Raw genomic sequence first — 20,168 nt, forward strand, 5'->3', positions numbered from 1 at the left:
ACACGTTATCCTTAGCTGTCTGTCTTATGGTGTACTGGATGTATCCGTGAAACTGATCTGGTTTAGATTTTGGGCTATTATATTGACTCTATCTATCAACCAAGTCATGGGTCAGAGGTCAAAGCACCCTAACTGTAGATAGATGGAGGATGCAGGTAGAAAGAACGATGGCAAGACCAAAACTTCAACACACAAGGATCTATTTAAACTGGCAAACAACAAATGTTAAAAGGCAAACCATGAATGTTGTCAATTATACGTCAGTGTTTTTTAAAAGTTTTAGTTTCCTCTTCTACACTGCAAGGCAGAGTCGATTTGCATTTTCCTATAAAGACAGCAAACATGCGGAACCACGCAGCTCTGGTTGTGACTTTCTCACAGTTTTTGCTTGAACTTTTGCACTTTTTCATGAGAAGAAAAATAAGATGTCAGGCCAGACTCTTGCCACCCAAAACATTTTTCTTGCTAAATTAATTAAAAGTAGCCCAATAGGGTGAAAAACCACTGGACCTATTATGCCTCTGTGCTTTTTCAGTTTGCTTTAGTGTGTTATATAGTTACTCTCCCCATAGAAACACGGCTCCTGAACTGCCTTGCTTGAAGTCCCGCCTTTTTTCCGTAAAGTGATGATGTCACCAACTAATACATTTGCATAACGCCCTCAAACAAAGCTAGTTAGAGCAGAGCCGGAGCGGAGTCCGAAGAGTTTGGTTTGGTTGACCAATCACAAGAGTGGGCTTTTTCCGGAAAGGGGGGCAGGAGCTCAAACCTCAATTCAGAGGGTGAAAAGAGGTGCTGCAGCACAGCCAGTGTGAAAAAAGCAAAGTGTTTTTTAAACATTAAAGCATGTAAACATGTTAACCTAAAACACAAGTATGCATCTGAAAATAAGCATAATATGTCCTCTTTAATTAGCTCCCTGGTGACCTTTATGAGTTATATGCAGTAACGAATAATAGGTCCTTTTCACAGAAGCCATTTTGACATGTCATAGCAGGGTCAACACTAACCTGACCACCCCCAGATGGTTTGTTACGCAGAACCATCTGAGAAGCCGTCATTGGAAACTGTTAAGAAAAGGGTAGGCACTTTCAAAAAATACCTGTCAGGTGATTGGATGAACCATCTGTCAATCAAACTCTTGCCGAAGCCAGTCGGGAGAAGAGAGAAAACATCTTTTGCATTGAGAAAATACTTCAGTGCTGTCTTTCCTCTTCCCTGGCCCACATAAACATAACAGGGCCATAATTAATGTTATTAATAACACCTGTGTTTACCCTTCAATGACATGTCAAAATTGCCACTGTGAAAAGGGCTTATAGAGGAAATAGAGGCAACACCTGTCCCAGGCATGTAATGAGACAACCATAGTTATGATAGAAAGAACCGGTTAATCCAATATGGCCTTGTGGTGTAGTGGAAACATGGCTCATTGGGGTCCTGGCTCAGCTGTCCCCCAAACAGGGATAAACAGAGGTTCCCTGGTGGCTCAGTTGGCTAAGGCACATACTAATAAGCCACCATGTCATGAGTTCAAATCCAGCCTGGCACTCAAATGTCATCACCCCTATGAAAAGAAAAGACAAAACAAAAACTAACAAGTTCGAGAAAGTAACCAAACAGCAGCTGTCCAAGCAAAACATGTTTTGCGCTGTCGTCCAAGTTTTTCTCCTCTTTGAAGAACTTTGTGACAAAAAGAAAAATATATCTCTGTCCACTGTAAACATTTTAGCTGATAAAGCCCAGTGAGGCACGCCATCGCAGCTTTCCCATTGGATCCCCGTTAGAGCTCTGAATGCTTTCTAATGATGCAGAGGGAGAGAGGAGGTCGGACCAGTGCATCTATCACTGTCAGATTTGATTGTGGAGGCTGTGGTGTGATGCAGAGCCATTACATAATGCCTTTGTTGTGTTTGTTATGTCATGAAGTTTGGCATCACAGCTGAAAGCGTGAATCAGAATCCTACTGACCCTCTCGGTCTCCCTGCATGATAGCTCGGATTTTTTTTCAATATTGCTGCTCAGATTAATCACCATTTTATTCAAATTGCAGAGAAGAGTAAAGAAATCCCACCACCACCCTTCTGTGTGAAAAAAAGAGAGAAAAACAAGCTCTTATGTTAATCTGTAAACTTGTGTGAAAAAATTACAGTAGGTGCATTGTCTTTGGATCTGTCCTACCAGTATTAACATGAAGCAGGGCGTGGCGATAACAGACTTTCCCCACGGGAAACCGTGTGTAGGATGAGGTGCTTGCTAGAGTGGAGGTGGGGCTGGTAAAATGTGGCAATAGTGGTTAACCTAGATCAGTCATTCCCAAAGACTGGGTCAGGACCCACTGATTTATATCTGCAGTACACCTTTGAGCCACATGAGGGAGCCTGAATGTCCGGATTGTTCTGATAATTGTGGCCGACTTATAGCATTGAATCTAATATGAAAGGCTAGCGTACATTCTGTTTGTTCTACTAATGAGAGGAAAAAAAACAAAGCCTATTAACTCCACATAAGTGCATTTATTTGGTCTCATTTATTAAGTATTTATCATGTATATATGTTCAACGCATCCTCATACAATATGATATCTTACGAAAAGTTATTCTTCAGTTTTCGTGCATTTTCTTACGAATGTCCAGCAACACGTGGTGCATGTGTCAATTTCCGCTCCAGTCTTTTCAAAATAAACTTACATCTTCACAATAAACAACTTAATAAGGTTTAGGCAACAAAACTACTTAGTTAGGTTTAGGAAAAGGTCGTGGTTTGGTTTAAAATAACTCCGGAAGTGGCGTAACCTAAGTACGAACATATGAACGTTGACTTCTCCTGGGCGAATGTCTGGTGTTTTTTGATCCACCCCGACCTCCCCCCTACGTGGCGTTTGTCGCTCTTTGTACTTCCTGGTTCACAATTACGTGGATACAAATTGATTTCGTGGGATATATACGAATTACAGTTTATTACTTTTCGTAGGTATAGCAACGATGCATAAAATGAAGTTGTGATTTATCAAATGTATATATCTTCAAAATGGCTGGTTTACCTATTCAAGATAAGGAGATGCTGAAATGGCAGTAAAAATGGTCAGGCATGTTCATTTACACATAAATCCGTTCTTCTCACAAGTTATAGATATGGCCTATTGTCAATTGGGTCGCGATGGATGGTCATTTTTAAAAAGTGGGTTCTCAGAAAAAAAGTTTGTGAAACACTGACCTGGATGCCATTGTCATCTTTATAGTGTGATATACGTTTATTCAGTTTGGTTAGAGATTAACATGTCATTTAATACATTTGGTTTACTATCTAGCCCTAAGCAGCAGTAGTAGTTGCACACAGAGAGAAGCTGCAGTCAATAGTCCACCTTACTAGAGTGGGGCGTTGGATATGTGAGTAGGCTGTATCTGGTGGGTAGAAGCATGACTCAGGTTGTATGTGTGGACTGGCTGCACAGGCTTCACTCCATCTGTGCTTCACAGAAAAGACTTGGCAAGTAGTCAGTATATCAACCTGAGTGATTTGAGCACTCATTTCACACTAGCAAAATGAAATTAGACCAAGTACATAACCCTTGACGCTTTCTGGTGTACTGTAAAGAATAGTCAGAACTGTGGGTGTACTTTGAAAGTTTAGCAAAGATTTGTACAGCCACTGCTTGCCAAATGAAGGCAGGCAGGCCAAAGAATGAGTATTAACTGGGATTGTATCAGTCTCTATCAAAGCACAATAGACGTGACCTTGGTTATCAAGATAAGCTATTTAAACGATAACATCCCTGTTGAAAGTGCCCCACTGTAGCACTTCCCTTGTAACACTGTTCAAAATGTCACAGATTGTTCTTCTATCTTCCTCTGAGATCCCATGTGAAAGATCTGTTTGTAATTTGCCTTACTGGTAAAACTACCTCTTTTGTCCTCTATTTCTTTGTACTCTATGTATTCATTCATATTTATCACCATGAATATATAAAACATGAGGATCTGTGAACAGTAAGCACAGCAAGTAATCAACATTGTAAAAAAAAACTAGAGATCATCTTGCGATGGGATCACACCAGCCGTGATGCCAAATTGGACCAGTGGCGTAAAGTGGGGGGGTCAATGGCTCCTTCCCCCTGATTCCGGCGCCCCTGCTCGTACCACACCGATCTTCAAACTCAACCTTCATTTTGATCTCAACTACAAATCAGTAAAGATTCGTGACTGCATCTCGCACGGTTGTTATGCTATCACGGTGACATAATCTGTCTAAAGACAGACATTTAAATCGCATGATGACACACAAACGCACAAGGTGAAACTTAGTTCATATATTATCATCTGACTATAAAGCAGTGGTGATTTTAGACTCTTTTAGGGGCGCTAAAGCACTGTCACACTGTGACATCTTACATCAGCCTTTGTGAGAACATGTGTGCCGACAAAAACCCTCCCGCACATACAATAACAGCTTCATCAGGCCAAGGAGGAGGCCTACGGAAGTAGGGACAGGATCCTGTACAACCAGTCCAGGAACGCACTCACTAAGGAGATCAGAGTAGCAAAGAAGAGCTACTCTGAAAAGCCGAAACTTTTTGTTGGTCATTGTTGTTCTTAGCTGTTATTTCATTCATTCAAGTACATTGAGCTGCATAAACCCGGAGTCAAATTCCATGTATGTATAAACTTGGCAAACTAAATCTGATTCTGATTCTAAATTTCATATCAGCACCCCTAAAAATAATAGAAAACCTAAGGGATCCATTGGTACCAACCCTGTTGTGCTAGCTTGTTGGGAAGAAGGCTAAATAACGCTCCGAAGAAAAGTACAATTTTTGTCAAGAGAAAACTGGCATGGTCATTTTCAAAGGGGTCCCTTGACCTCTGACCTCAAGATATGTGAATGAAAATGGGTTCTATGGGTACCCACGAGTCTCCCCTTTATACGCATGCCCACTTTATGATAATCACATGCAGCTTTTTTGCAACCCCAAAATTGCCGCAACAACTTAGACCTCAAATTGGTTGTTATTACCATAAATATAGGTTATAAAGGAATAACATTTAATTTATCTACAGGAGAATAAATATCTGAAAGCAATACAGAATGACTGAGAGCCTTAGGCTACTGCATTATACTCCATTATATTTTGAATTGTCACCTGGTGCCTGAATTTTGTGTTTTCCTTTATATAGATAAAGACATTTCCACCATAAATTGATGCAGAAAAGGCAGAAATGGGTGCACCAGAATGCAGGAATTTAAGTGTTTGATGCCCAAGACCCTCCGTTTAATATGTGTGTCCCCCTCCAGTGTTCAAACGAAATCTACACCCTTGACTGCACACATGTCACATTCTCATTAATGTCTGAGCCCCCCTAAAGGTCTGGTCCTAGAAACACCTCTCTGTGACAAACAAAATCCAAGAACAGAATGTTTCACACTAAAATAACTGCATGACCTCATGACAACATTCATGTCATGTCATCACGTCTACAGCCGCTTCCTCCCCCTGCCTCCATAACTATATAGAGGCTGCTTATCAGCTGGCAGCTGGTGCCCGGGGAACCCTCTGCATTACTGTCAGATTATAACAGCACATACTGCAAAACCTGTTGAGTTTACTGCTGCAGATGAAGTCGTTTATACGCTGTAACACTAAATCGGATTAGTACATCATAATTTAAAGGGAACCGTTTGCAACTTCCAGTTTTAAAACAGACCCTCGCTCTCTATAGTTGCATTTGTCCTATGGTTTGGCTGCCTGGTCCCAGGCCAACCAGTCTGTAGTAAAATCCATAGAGTGTCTTTACAATAGGGCCCTGAAAATCTTGGACAAAAAGCAAATAAGGTGCCATCATTCAGCCGCATTCTGAGTAAATACAAGATGTTAAGTTTTGCAAACTTTATTGATTTTCATTATGTAAAGCTTGTGTTTAAATTATTTGAACGGTCTTGCTCCTCTGCCTTTCTGCAAATACATCATGAGACTACAGAGCTGTAGCAGATCCACCAGAGCTGCTTCAAGTGGCAATTGTAAAGTTCAATTCTGCAGAACATCTTTTGCTCAGACAGCTTTTTCTGTGAAAGGAGCGAAAGTCTTGGAACTCCCTATCTGATCACTTAAACTCTGCTGCAAACTTTACCACCTTTAAGACAGCAACCAAATCCTGGTTAATTCATCGACAAACTTGTACTCATGCCTATAGTTTCTAAATGTAATGTGTTTAAATGTGTGCATTCCTGTTTAATCTCTTATTTTCACAAAAAGCCCTTCTTGGGACAGGTGTTGCAAATTATAAGCATCCTCTATAAGCACTATGATACTGGCATCAGATAGCTGTTTTTAAATTGTCTATGTACATTTTATTGGTCCCTATTAAATAAACCATGAAGAAGAAGATTTTTCTAATGTAAATGTGCTGTGCTGCGGCACGTGTGCATGTAGTAGTAGTAGGCTATGAGCAGCTAATAATAGGATGATTGCATGGAGCAACATGAATGCCTTGCTTCAGCCTCTCCTACAGTAAAGGCTGCTCATAACCCTGCATGTCAGTGTTTCAGTGTTAATGCTCAGCTGCTCCACAGAACCATATGGAGGCTGTCTGCGCTTTGTCTGCACGCTCTTTCAAGTTCAACATGAGGAGATCCAGCCACGTAGGCAATGTCCATACTCAGATCATCCCGACTGATGCAACAGTTTCCACACAAAACCTAAAAGTGGACCGAGGCATCAGAGGCGGACCACATTTGCGCGTAAAAAGCGACTCTTATCTGTGCGTATTTATGCGGTTTGTGCCAAAGTCAGACTGTTAAACCATCTATGAATGAAAACATGTCATTCCTCTGCAGCAGTGTCCTTATACAGTAGATCTGGACCTGAACAAATACCTCTTCTGTCACGGTCTCCTATTGTGTGCCATGTTATTTTAACTTTATCAGCAGTAAAGCAACAGCTGCACACATTACAATAGTTATCCTGCAACACGTTTCTGCCTGTGGCTGAATTCTCCATATCAAGACAAAAACTGTCACACACTCACCGATGATAATAGCGCAAGCGCTCAAAAGTCCAATTTCTTTTTTCAGAGTGACTCTGTCGGAGGAGTTTTTATCCTTCTTCTTTTTCTCTTTGTCCCCCATCTCCTCCTGCCTTGCTAAAGTCAGCTTCCTGCCCGCCTCGGTCCGGTCCAGATCCTGTAGACTGAACCCAGCTCCGCTCCTCGCGCTCCCTTATAATATACTACTGATGAACGGATGAGAACATGCGCATGCGCACCACTCACCCACTGAGGTCACCACCAGGTAGACTGATGGAAAGGTGTGACTGGATTATGATAAAAAAATATATATATATATTAAATGAATAAATAGCCTACATAATCAAGCTGTATAGGGAAACTGTCCAATTCAAATAAAATAAATGAATATGTATAGGCAATTTGATCACCCAAAATCTAATGCCTTAAAGGGCTATTTGTAACTTTCAGAAATGCTTGTGACTTAACAGCCACAGGTGTGGCTGTTAAGTCAACGAAAGTCAGCGTCGGGTTCGCTCGCTCTAAATAGACATGAACGAGCATCGCTCAACACAGGCGACACACCTCAGCTAAAACCTGGCAGTAATGTTAGCTGACTTGACGAAGGGCTCTCCATGAACATGATTTAGATCTGATCCTAGTGTTGGCTTTTCCTGCTTCAGGAGGCTGAAGCAGCGGGGCTGAAGCAGGAAGAGAAACGTTATCGTCTCCCGACCGCGGTCGGAGGGAGACACCAGCACCCGGTCGGAGATGATAACGTTTCTCGCTGTGGAGCTCCATCACTTCACAAGACACGGGAAACCTCTGTTGGTCTGGAGGAGCAAATATTTCTGCACAAACGTTCACTGTACATTCACTAGATATTCTCAGAGCTAAACTAACTCTCCTGCAGTGTGGAGTGTGCGCGCATGAACGTGAGGTGGAGCAAGAACGCGCGCGTTGTGTGAGTGAAGACAAGCAGGCAGCGGAGCGGTCTGAACAGCGACGCCACATGCGGGCGCGCATATGCGAGCGCGCATGGGACACCGACCCGGTAGATTTATACGTGTAAAAAGTTACACGTATAATTTTTACGTATAACAGTTTCCTGCTTCAGCCTCCTGAAGCAGGAAAAGTCCCTTTAAAAAAGACGGTCATCTATCGTGCCATCAATCATTGGAATAGCTGCCCTCTTTACACCCGTCAATCCTCTAACAAATCCTCATTCAAATACCATCTAAGAATACATTACTTAAGCAGCTGATCGATAGTCCAGTGTTGGTCATGTAGATGTGCAGATGGAGGTTGTTTATGACTAGAGTGAATTGAACTTTTGTGGACATAAACTTGACCTGTGTTGTTGTTAAAAGAGAAGAAGGACAGTGACTTTGCCCCTTCAGTTGGAAGATTATTTAACTGCTCTTACACTATGTCTGTGGAGAGCACACCTGTCTCCATTAGGCACAATTGTACACCTGGTGCAGAGCACAATATATGCAAATAACAGTTATGCAATGCAAAAAGTGAGTCCTGCTCTGACAGTAGGGCTTCTCAGAAGCAGAAAAAAATAGCTTATGCATGCTTATGTAATCAATCAATGGAATAGCTGCCCTCTTTACATCAGTCAATCCTCTAACAAATCCTCATTCAAATACCATCTAAGAATACATTACTTAAGCAGCTGATTGATAGTCCAGTGTTGGTCATGTATGGTTTTTCTTTTGTTCCTTTTCCCTGATGATGGGCCTTGAGGCTAAATGTTTGTGGAAGATGTGTATGAATGTGAAATTTATATATGTTTGGAAAATATGAATGTTATTTGTGTAACACAAATATGATGTTGTATATAGTATGTATGTGATAGATGTAATGTACTTGATTTCGGACCCCAGGAAGACTAGCTGGTGCCATTGGTATCAGCTAATGGGGATCCTTTTTAAATAAATAAATAAATACATTTACTCCTTGGAAATGGTTCAGTGTCAGCTGGACAGGTGAGTCTGTTGCTGTAATTTGAGCCTCGGGGCTCTTTCTTTAGAAGTGGAGGAGGGTCTACAGTATACACTACTAGATGCTCTTGATCTATTAACTATTTTTTCCCTTGTGGTTCTGTTGACTCACTGTATTTCTGAACAAGAAATACAGTAGGCTAAAGGCGTGACCACACATCTAACACCTTGACTTTGAGGTGGGAAACAGAGACGAGAAAATATTTACTTACCTGAAGTTTTATTAACAAGCCTATGTTTTACGCTACAGTAGGTGTCTCCATAAGACCACATTTGATAATGTGAAAACAATACCACCCGCACCCAGTCCTGCCATGTAATTAATTAATAAATAATCAAACTGTATAGGAAAATGGACTTGTTTGGTTATGATTCGGTTTCTTTAATAAAATTGGTTAACCATCCCTGGTGTGTTTGTACAACTGGAGCACTATCAGTGATGCTAAGTGTTGTTTTTGTAGTATGTCATCATAAAGCAACTCTATATTTATACAATAAATACAACAATAATTTGCTGACACTGGCTCAAGTCTTTACAGAAAATGTGGAAGCTTCTCTCAGAAATGTCCGCTCTCCTGTTCTGTATCATACCTGAAAAACACATCAAATTTGACAAATAAAACTTTAAGTTATTGCTATGTACCACTGAAACACATTCTATCTTCACAATTATCTAACATAAAATTAAAATAAAATAAAAAGGGACAGTAATAAATAAACTAGAAAAATATCACAAGAAATTTTGACAGTGTGCCATGTCATTGTCACGACAGGTATCAAGGCATTGTTAATATCATTAGTAAGACCTGTTCTGAGCTACCTGCTCTTATAATACATCCATGATTTTATTTTGAAAAAAAAAACATTCTTGGGGTTTTATTTTGAAACACTGTCCATCCCCTAGTTTCATGTTCACATACAGGGAGAGTTGGGGGCTTTTATTTTGAAAAACAAGCCTCACACCTGTGTCTACCCTGCTGTGACAAGTCTGCATAGAAAACGGTAAATTAATTGTTCACAGTTTAAAAATGACTGCAGGGTAAATGAAAGACAGTTTTTTTTGTGTCTTGTCAAAGTTTAAATGTGGTGAAGTCATTTATGAACCATGACCTGGAGTTATACTCTTTTCCCAATCAAATTTGGATGGTAGTGTTGTGTTTTTGGATTTACCAGCACATGACTCTTGCTTTGTGTGCAGCCTGGGGGTGGTCGTCTGGTCTCCTCCTCAGAAGGACCTTTGTAAAACTTCACACTCATACCAATTAGCTAAATAGGGGATATATGTGCCAGAGGGACAGAGAGAGGGAAGCATTACCCCAGAATGATTAATTATTTCCCCTGCAGTGTATTTGTTGTCAATGATGACTTCCTGGTTTTCAATAAAGCCCCGTTTTTTTATTTTATTTGTCAGAGCACATGGTGGGAGGTTTGTTAAGAGTGTTTTTTACATCCCCCGACTGGCCCAGAAGTACATCCTGGCCGCTTTTCAAATCGTAATTATTAAACATGTTCAATATTTACAATCGGATATCCTGTTGTGTGTGGGAAACCACCCTGAGGACAGCCGATGATGCAGTCAAGTAGGAAAGAACGACAGTCAATTGAGAACCAAGCTGTCTGAAGATGGAAGGACAACCACCGCAGTCATGGCAGCCGCAGCTAATGCATGAGCTAATGCATGAGCTAATGCAAAAAGCAAAGAATAAAGCAGTAGTAAGATGGACCTCAGAAATGGAGGATCCACTTGTTGTTTTGTGGCAACAACACACTTGTTTATTTAACATGTCTGCATGACTTCATCCATTATTTTAATTTTTTCTTCGTGAATTTTCAGTACAAAGTAGTGCAAAAACTAACATCACTAATTCTTCCTGCCCCTCGTCGTCTGCCATGTTTGTTCATGTTTGATCACGAGAGATTTTGCGAGATTTCTGTTAGGCAGTAAAAAAAACATAAAATAAAACCCCATGATTAGCATCGTCAAGGTAACGTGATATATTGCTGCAAATTGCTGTCCCATTCATATGTACACCATTACAAGCCCTTGCAGCCTCTCACACTCAACCATTTACTAAGTGACGTCAGTCAAGTCCCTGAGGGTTCAGGGCTTAAGGCCTTAGCTAAAGTCAAACTAGGTATTGTTAGTTCATGGTGTTTGCTTTCAGGTGTTTTCCTTGTGTTCTAACCTGTTTTTCCTGTGCCCCAGGATCAGCTGCGTCTGCTTTCCACGCTTCCCCTCATTATCTTCTCACGCCAGCCTCATCTCCGCCATCTCCATCCCTCCCCACGGACCCTGGATTCCCATTCATCATCAGTTCCTTATCCTCATCCTTTGTGGTAATAAGACACTCTTTTACACCTCCATTCAGTCTGTGTCCTGCACTTGGGATCAACTCGTGCTCACAACACCTTAGCAAAACACCAAACAAAACTATTAGCGTACTGACTAAACATCAAAACATCCAAAATGCTGTCTTTTAACTATCTAAATCACTCGTGGCCAAAGCATGTAGAGTCACAAGACTCCCTTGCCAAATGTAGTATTTTCTTTCTGCATTCGTAACTAGCAAAAACAAGCTTCGACCTTTTTTTTTACCATCGGCTAGGTGTTCTGGTGAATGTGGCTTGCATTTGATTGCCTAAAACAATTAAATTTTTAAAGACCTTATGTGTAAGATTTGAAAATGCCTGGAGGTAACAAGCCACCGTATTGTTTCCGGTTTGAAAGCTGGGAGCAGCAGCCCACAAGGGAAAGTGTTCGTCCAATCAGGTACCTAGTGCCTTGTGTCTAGTGACAGCCCATCAAGCGTCCAATGCTGGGAAGCGAGGCAATCCCTCACGATAAAAAACGCCCCTGTGTGCATGTACCATTACTATGGTGACACCTATCAAAAAAGTAAATGTGGTGGACAGCACAATTTTCCCAGGGACTGTCCTATTTTTCTTCAAAAATATGCCATTCAAATTATTGAATTATATACTGTACATATTCAACATGAAGGGGCTTTAATGAAATCAGATCTTTTCTATTAACTATTAAGAAAAAAATCTGATGGACATTTTGAGCTTATAGTCAATTTTAAGGCAACCGTAACAATGGCTTTGGTGATCCTCTGACTTTTCATGTAGCTCCACCAGCAGGACGTGTTCACTTATCTAGTGAAATACCTGATTGATTGGCACAAAATTTGGTATAGACAGTCATGGTTCCCAGATGACATATCATATCATATGACTTTGGTGACCCCTGACTTTTCGTCTAGCGCAGGGCTGCCCAAAGTGAGGCCCGCAGGCCAAAGTTGGCCCACCATCAGGTTCGATTTGGCCTGCCAGATGTTAGCAAATTTTTTTATTTTTTATTAAAAGGCCTGATCCCGACCAACTTTACTGTCTTTCGGAGGCTGTAGCAGGCGGTTTTAGAATCCATTGGTACCAACCATGTCAATCTAGCTTGTCGGGGAGGAGGCTAAATAACGCACCAAAGTTTGGTGAGGAAAAACTGGCATGGCCATTTTCACAATGAGTCCCTTGACCTCTGACCTCAAGATATGTGGATGAAAATGGGTTCTCTGGGTACCCACGAGTCTCCCCTTTACAGACATGCCCACTTTATGATAATCACATGCAGTTTGGTGCAACAGTCTAGGAAATGCATAAATTTGGTATGATTGGAAATGAGCCCAATTGTATTCAACAGGTGTCTCTTTATGGGATAACCATGTTAAAGCTGAAAGAATATTCAATTTGGGGAACTTGGGATACTAGTACCATTTTTCATCTCAACAATACAAGACAGTAGATGTTTAATTTTGGCCCGTGGCCCACCATTGAGTTCCAGTTTTGGCCAAACTCCAAGGGAAAAAGTTTGGGCACCCCCGCTCTAGCGACACCATGAGGTTCACATTTTTGGCTTTGAGTGGAATGTATCAATCGCTAATGGATGGATTGCCACGAAATTTGGTACACATATTCATGTTCCCGACGGAATTAGCTTTCCATCAAGTCAACACTTAAATTTGTCCAATATTTTGATTTGTGACCAAATACCTGCAAGGCACAGCTACTCATACGCGAGGGATCCTACATTGTTGAGCTTCCTTTAAGCTTGTGTCTACAGCTTTAAAACAGAAAAGAATAACAAACGTAAAAACAAAAAACAACACACCACTTCATCTACAGTTTAAGGAGTTAAGCTGTTAAGTTGCGGCAGGCGAATGCTAACGAATGCACAATTAACTTGGAGTGCGGCCTCTCTCTCCAAAAGGAGGCCCCAACAAAGAGAGGAGATGCTTTGTTGGCGACAGGAAGGCAAGCTGAAACACTGGCTTCAGTGTGATGGCGGGAGGGGATGATGAAGAGGAGGAGATGGAGGGGGAAATAGCCAAAATACTGTGGTGGCATTAGGGGAGGAGTTGTGCTGTAAACAAATACATCACAGCATCCCAGTACAGCGGCAGGAGGAGGAAGAGGAGTATAGAGGGAGGAGAATGGAGGAGGAGGAGCTGGAGGACAGGGAGAACTGAAGGAAGAGGAGTAGAGGGCTTAAGTGGAGAATAACGGAAGCGAAGGAGGGTCGGAGTTGAAGTGGAAGATGAACCAAAGGACTTGTGTGGTGATAAAAAGCTTCCTCTGGCCTCCTAACATTTAAAGACTCATCGAAATGCAGCCAAGAAATTATCTTTTGTCTAAATTTGAAAGACACGCTTGGTGGTTTGGTATTTACTGTAATCTCAGGAATTATAGAGCTTTTAGGGGTTTATACTAGTAAACTTTGTCTGTGAAAAAGTAAAAGAGGTGCTGGCTCACAGGTAGACATTAGGGGAAGGAGATAAAGGAGACTACGTGTGGAAATAATGATGCATATAATTTTTTTTTAAATGGATTGGAGTTACGAGTGTCAGATCCTCCTCTCTTTCCTGTTTGAATCATCAAATATTGACTGTGAATTTGTTCTTGTATAAACAAGTAGAGACATTCAAGATATGTTTCATATTTTGGTTGAGGCGGCCTTTTTCTTTTCCTACAAACAATGCTGCACATGTCACACTAAGATGTTCCCAAGATATATTAAATAAACCCATAGAAAGCAACACAGAGCATTAAGCATCAACCAACAAAGCACATGTAAATAACTGATGCTTCCGCTTTAGGTGTGCCAGTAAACCATGCTAGAGAACCAGCATGCACCATTTGACAGCATGTTGCTTTTGAGTCATGTGAACATTTATTCTGTTTATGATACAGGGAACCACATGTAGCTGCTGCAGCCACACCACAACTGAGTGTGAGAGGGATCAAACTACTTTATTCAACAATGCGTTGGTTTTGACAAGAATGAAAAGATGTTTGTTCAGAACTTAGTGGGATTGTCAGGATTGTAGATAACAACAGGTTTGCAAACTGAGTTTGTCTTCAGGTTTATTTACTGTTGCTTATGATGTCAAGAGAAAGTCTCTATAGTGGAGTAGATCTTGTTTGTATGAAAACACCACGTTTTCAGCCGTGCTATCGGCATGGCTCAAGGGATGGCAATGTCTGACGGTCCACCACTTTGGTCCAGACGGAAATACCTCAACCATTTGATGGATTGTCTTGGAATTTTTTTACAGACATTCATTGTCTAAAGAGGATGATTGACTTTGATGACCATCATGACAAAATTTCATGTTTGGCTATTGTGAGTGAAACCGTTGGATGGAAAGGGCTGCATGGTGCCGCCTCACAACAAGCAGCTCGCAGGTTCAATTCCAGCTTGGGGCCCTTCTGTGTGGAGTTTGCATGTTCTCCCAATGCGTGGGTTTTCTCCGGGTTCTCCGGTTTCCTCTCACAGTCCAAGTTAGAGTGGATGTGTGGTGACCTGTCCAGGGTGTACCTTCGCCCAGTGTAAGCTGGGTGGATTGCACTGAGATTTGGTACAAACATTCAAGCCCACGCATTAGCATCGGATCAGGAAAAATGAGGCAGCAAGCAGAAAGTGATTTAGAAAGTGAGAGACTGAGTTTAATTAAGGAAGGTAAATTGTAGGTAATGTGGTGTAGGAAGGTTCATTTTTATACTGTTTTACTGTAGTATGACCTAATCACATGATGTACTGAGGTGCTACTGTAGACATACTGATTAGTACGTAGCACGTTTCAGACATGGAAATGGCGAGAAAGAGAAAAACGACAAATGAAACAATGATGGAACGGGATATGTGGTTGGAAGGAAGGGAAAGCAGGTTGAATGTGGGATGGAGACTAGAGACAAGGAAAGGACGAAGCAAGGAGAAAGGAAAGGAGGGACGGAGACAGGTAGATAGGGAGTGGTGGAGGGAAACAAAAGAGGAGGAATGAGGAAAGAGGGACCACAAGAGAAAGGAAGGAGAAGAGGCCATGAACCCGACACCATTTTGCAGCCAAGGATAAACTATCACTCTCTCTCTCTCATTCTCTCTTTCATCCCACCCTTGATCTATTCTTACTGTAGAGCTTCTGGAGTGGCTGCTCAAATGGTTTGCCATACTGCCCGTACCACACATCATTTGTTAACAGGGAACCCAGAGTTCTTGCGGTTGGGGAGCAGAGCTGCATAGCAACCCCACAGCACTTCCTGTTGGGCCGGGGGTTGAACGCCGGTGCCCGTTGTTCACTGCAGTGCCCCCTCTGCCTTTAGAAAAGCAGCCGGGAGGCAGTTCGCTTACAATCGGCTTTGTGCTTCGTTGTGAGGAGAAGAGAAATGAGCGGAAAGGCAAAACACCCTCAGTTCACTGCACTCTTTAACAGGCAGGGACCTCTATATGGTTTAACTAATATGGGTCTCTGAGGGCCGACGGGAAGATTTTTGGAATGACGGTGATGATAGCTGAGTGTTGCGATCAGTATACATTACCTTTAATTTGGTCTGTTTGCATGAACAAAACATTTTAAATATTCATATCAACCAAAAGCAATGTGAAAGGACATTGCTTCTGGTTGATATGAATATTTTAAATGTGTTGTACAGGGTTTTCTTTTTTTCCCAGAAGAAAACATTCTAAATCGCTCATGATAGCGTTGGTGAAGAGTGTGGACTGCCCATTTTCAGTAGCAAAACACTGTGTTGTAAATAGAAAACGCCCTCACCAGCATGCCGAGTTCTGTGATTATAGACGAAACGTTTAAAGTGGTTTTACAGCCATGACCAACAACAAGGCATGCTGGGTTAACTCACATAAGCAGCTTAAGTCAGTTCAGGCGTCTACTTGACGTGCCCTCTTGATATTACGTATCAATGGGAGCTTGGATTATTGTTCCTGCTTCCATGGTTCCATGCGAGTGCATACGCTCTCAAAACTTTAGAGTAGACTGACTCACATTGAACAGAACAAGTTAATCAAAGTGCAAGAAATCATGAAACACCAGGTGATAGTTTGAGGCAGGGCAATAGGCAAACTTGTGCAAAAAGCACAACTATATACTTTGTCTAAGAACCAAGTATGTGCACACTGCAGCTATTAAAGCTAATGACACATGTACCACATGACCACTGACTATTTGTATAACAATTTAGCCACAAATTCACAAACTGACCATACATGGTCCAGACATATACTCGGTTTTGACGGAGTCTTGTTTTCCCTATACAAGATAGTGTGGAGTTCACTTTAAAATGCATCTCCTATTGTCACCAATGTATTTACCAAAAATAAATTAAGAACAACAAAACAGTAACATCAGGTCTTTTTCACAGCAGACAATAGCAGGACAGTAAGCCTTTTAGTGCATGTTCGTGCATGTGAGTGTGCCCCACTGGCTAGCTCACGGCCGCCGCTCTGCACTGCTTTCATACGGCGGTTACAGCTGATAAGTGTAGCGTTCCCCCCCAGGTTAGCACTGTTAGCTCTGTCAGCACTGTTGCCGTTGTTTGCACTGTTAGCGCCAGTAACTGCGAGCTACTGGCTCAGCTCTGCCATGAGAAAGGCCTACTGGTGACAAGGGAAGGAATAGACTTTTCTCAGACAGACTTGGCAAACATTGAAACCCATCAAATCTAGAGATCTAAAGGCTTTATTTCATTTAGGTGCGGCACCTCTGGTATTGTTCGTGGCTTAAATGGAATTGGGCCATCCCCAATGTTATCAGTTACTCCTATTTTTTTTTCTTGTAATGACAAGTCAAGATGTCAAGATGTCTGTGGTGAAAAGTTATTTGAAACACGTTTAACTCATATTTCTTTGGTCTTCTAGAAGTGTAGAAATGTGATTTGGAGTATAGGGATGACCTGAAATGCAGCACCTCATTCAACACAACAGATTTGTGTCAGCCTATCAAACAAATTACTAAATGTTACAGTGTAGTGGAATTATGTAAAATTATTTGAAGAAAACAAACTGAAAACTAAAGTAGGAAAGCAGATCATCTAGTGATGCAATAGGATAGAATATTGACTAATGGACAGTGTCAATGCTTAAATATTAACCTCTACCTCCACCTAGTGGTCGATATTGTTTAGTACAACAACAGTCATCTAAAACATCCTTACATGTCAGAAACTGGAACCAGCAAATATTTATCATTTTTCCCTGATTACCTATTATAGTATTATAGTACATATAGTAATTGTATCAGAACTACTTCACAGCATAAGAAGAACAAAACTAGACTATCATGAATCACGAACATGGCCAGTAAAATTATTCGGAAAGAGCAAAAACAACTGGGTTGTATAAATATTAAACACAGGCAAAACATAAAAGCCAGACAAATTGTGTCTGATCCCGTTCATCCTCTTTTTAAAGAATTTATGAAACTGCCTTCTGGAAGACACTAAAGATCCGCTGCAGCAACCAAGAACATTTACAAAAAGTCTTTCATACCAAATGCAATAACTTTTGCAAAATTACACATTTTACACATTTGTGGACAATAAAGATTTAAACACTACTAATTATTATTTTTCTACGTGGCGTTTTTTTAATTTATTTTTTTACATTTAATTAAATGATTAATTAATTAATTAATGTTTTAAGGTTTCTATCTTACTACCATGATTATTATTATATTATTGTAGCTTATTACCTTTAATTTTGACCAATTAATAAATTATTTATTTAATTATTTTTATTTTTTCTGTAACTTCACCTCTCAGGGTGGGAGGAAGGCTGGACCTGTTTCTGTGTGGGAGTGGGAAGCAATGTGTATACTGTATATGTATATACATATTAAATGTTAAATTTAAGATATAATGTCTTGTATTATGGCACCGGTGTTATGTTTTGTTATGTTTTTTATGCTGTGTTTGGAAAAAAGAAAAGATTATTATTAATTAAAAATTACACTCTCTTTACATGGCTTCATATTGTCCTAATCACAGATACAGAAGCTCCTGTACTCTTTATTTTTGTGTAACCAAAGTCCAGAGCTCTGTGATGACGTCAGAAGTAGGTGGTGATACCTGCAATTATACTTTGTCACTTCATGTACAATTTTCCATTCCATCAGGTCAGTGTCATTTTGATTCGTCAAACAACAAATCTTGTGTTGATGGTCTCTATCTCTGACCATGAACAAGAACTGTTAATGTGCTGACGAAACCTGCTCTTCTTGCTTGTTCTAACCCAAAAAACAACAACAACATAAAACTGGCTGAAACTGTAGGACCCACTTGACATAACCAGCCTGACCGGTCTGTACAGGGTGGTGACATCATTCTAGCTCAGGGAAGGTTTAACACCTGAATAGAGTGAATGGTCAGTTACAACTTCAACTCCAATCTTATCTTCTTCTGTCAAACAGGAGTATGCTGTAAGCCGGTAATTGTACAAATGTGAATGTCTTTATTGACCTCTAAAACATTAGTTCCCATTCACCTCTGTGGTTTGGTCTTACTGTATAGTATATGGACAAACTGACATGAGTTTTTAATGAACTGCAACTTGTAAAATCATTTAAATACGACTGACTTTGCATTTTGAACTATGATTCTTCACAAAAGACCAAGTGAAAAGACCTCAGAAGACATGTTGTATGCAGCTTTTAATGTGTTCTAACATTCATGAGTCAAATGGGAAACCAAACTATTCAGCCACACACAGATGTTTAATGAGGCTGGAAAAAAAAAAACGTCTCCTTTGTATCAGCCTTCGTCTGGCTTTCAGTGCAGAAATGTCCCAGACAAAGACAGCCTTGGCCTAGTTTACAGCCACAGCAGCACCCTCATTCCCCTGGCTTCACCTCTGTGTAGCTGTTATCAATAATCCTCTCCTGACATTAATAACCACCACTTAACCTGCTTTCTAACCGGCAAAACCAGCTACGCACATGCACCTCAAACACAAACAAACTGAGGAGAGGCTTTACAGGCACAACACCAGATCTAGCGTAGCAAATCTAACACTGTAGCCAGATGAGTTAAACTTCTTTTAATTACTCAGGTGACCATGACTGGGATAGAGGGCTACAGGAATGAGTCCTAAAACCCGGAAATGAGTTAGCATTTTAGCACTTTTGGTTCCCTCGTCAATGAGTTTTTAGTTAAATGCCTGAAATAAGGTCTGTGGTTAACAAATGCTGAAGAGATTTTAATGTTTTGTCCTAAAACATAAAATACATCAATAAATAACCCACTCATGAATTTTGAAGCCTTTGTGTGTCTTCAAAAAGGCGGTTGCTAACAAGTGGCTAAATGAGAAAACTAAATGTCATCACACCGCCTTTACAGCCTTGTTGTGTATACTCGCACTCATGCGACCATGAAGCCTAACGTCAGCTTTTTTACTTCTGGTGATTGCATTTACACTTTAAAAATCATAAAAGTGGTGTTCATTTGTGGAGATTATCTTGCTGAGCAAAACATATCAGTAGTATCATAAACGTGTGTTTGCCACAGAGCTTATTTTCTGCAATAATGCAAAACCCAATGGAAAAATGTCATTGGCTTTTTGTCAAGGGAACCAGGGCGATGCTAACTTCCTGGTTGGCCTACAAAAACACGTCAGCCCTGGAACACTCTATAAGCTTCCTCATAGCATTAAACAGGCTCCAAACCCTGTCACGTTTAAGGATGTAAGTTTCTTTTTAAAATGAATTGTCAAATAAACAAAACGAAAGAAAGCTAAACACACTACAGCATAATACACTATTGAGGTACCTTTGACAAAAATGAAAGTTAGCTTGGGGGTAAAGTTCAGTTCACCCAGGCA

The 20,168-nt window shown here is 40.8% G+C and overlaps 1 protein-coding gene across 2 annotated transcripts in view; it reads right to left on the reverse strand.

The window, feature by feature from the left end:
- The window catches only part of slc7a10a (solute carrier family 7 member 10a), a 46,284-nt gene that overhangs the window by 22,475 nt on the left and 3,641 nt on the right, over window positions 1-20,168 (reverse strand). The window contains exon 1 of one of the 2 annotated variants that reach the window (XM_037794011.1): window positions 7,023-7,210. The exons of the other annotated variant lie outside the window; for it this stretch is intronic. Coding sequence (XP_037649939.1) covers window positions 7,023-7,122 — 100 coding nt within the window. The 5' untranslated portion in view covers window positions 7,123-7,210. Of the gene's footprint in view, window positions 1-7,022; window positions 7,211-20,168 lie in introns of those variants that run through there. 2 annotated transcript variants of the gene reach the window in all.

The sequence above is a fragment of the Sebastes umbrosus genome, chromosome 2, assembly GCF_015220745.1.
Source record: "Sebastes umbrosus isolate fSebUmb1 chromosome 2, fSebUmb1.pri, whole genome shotgun sequence".
Lineage (NCBI taxonomy): Eukaryota > Metazoa > Chordata > Actinopteri > Perciformes > Sebastidae > Sebastes > Sebastes umbrosus.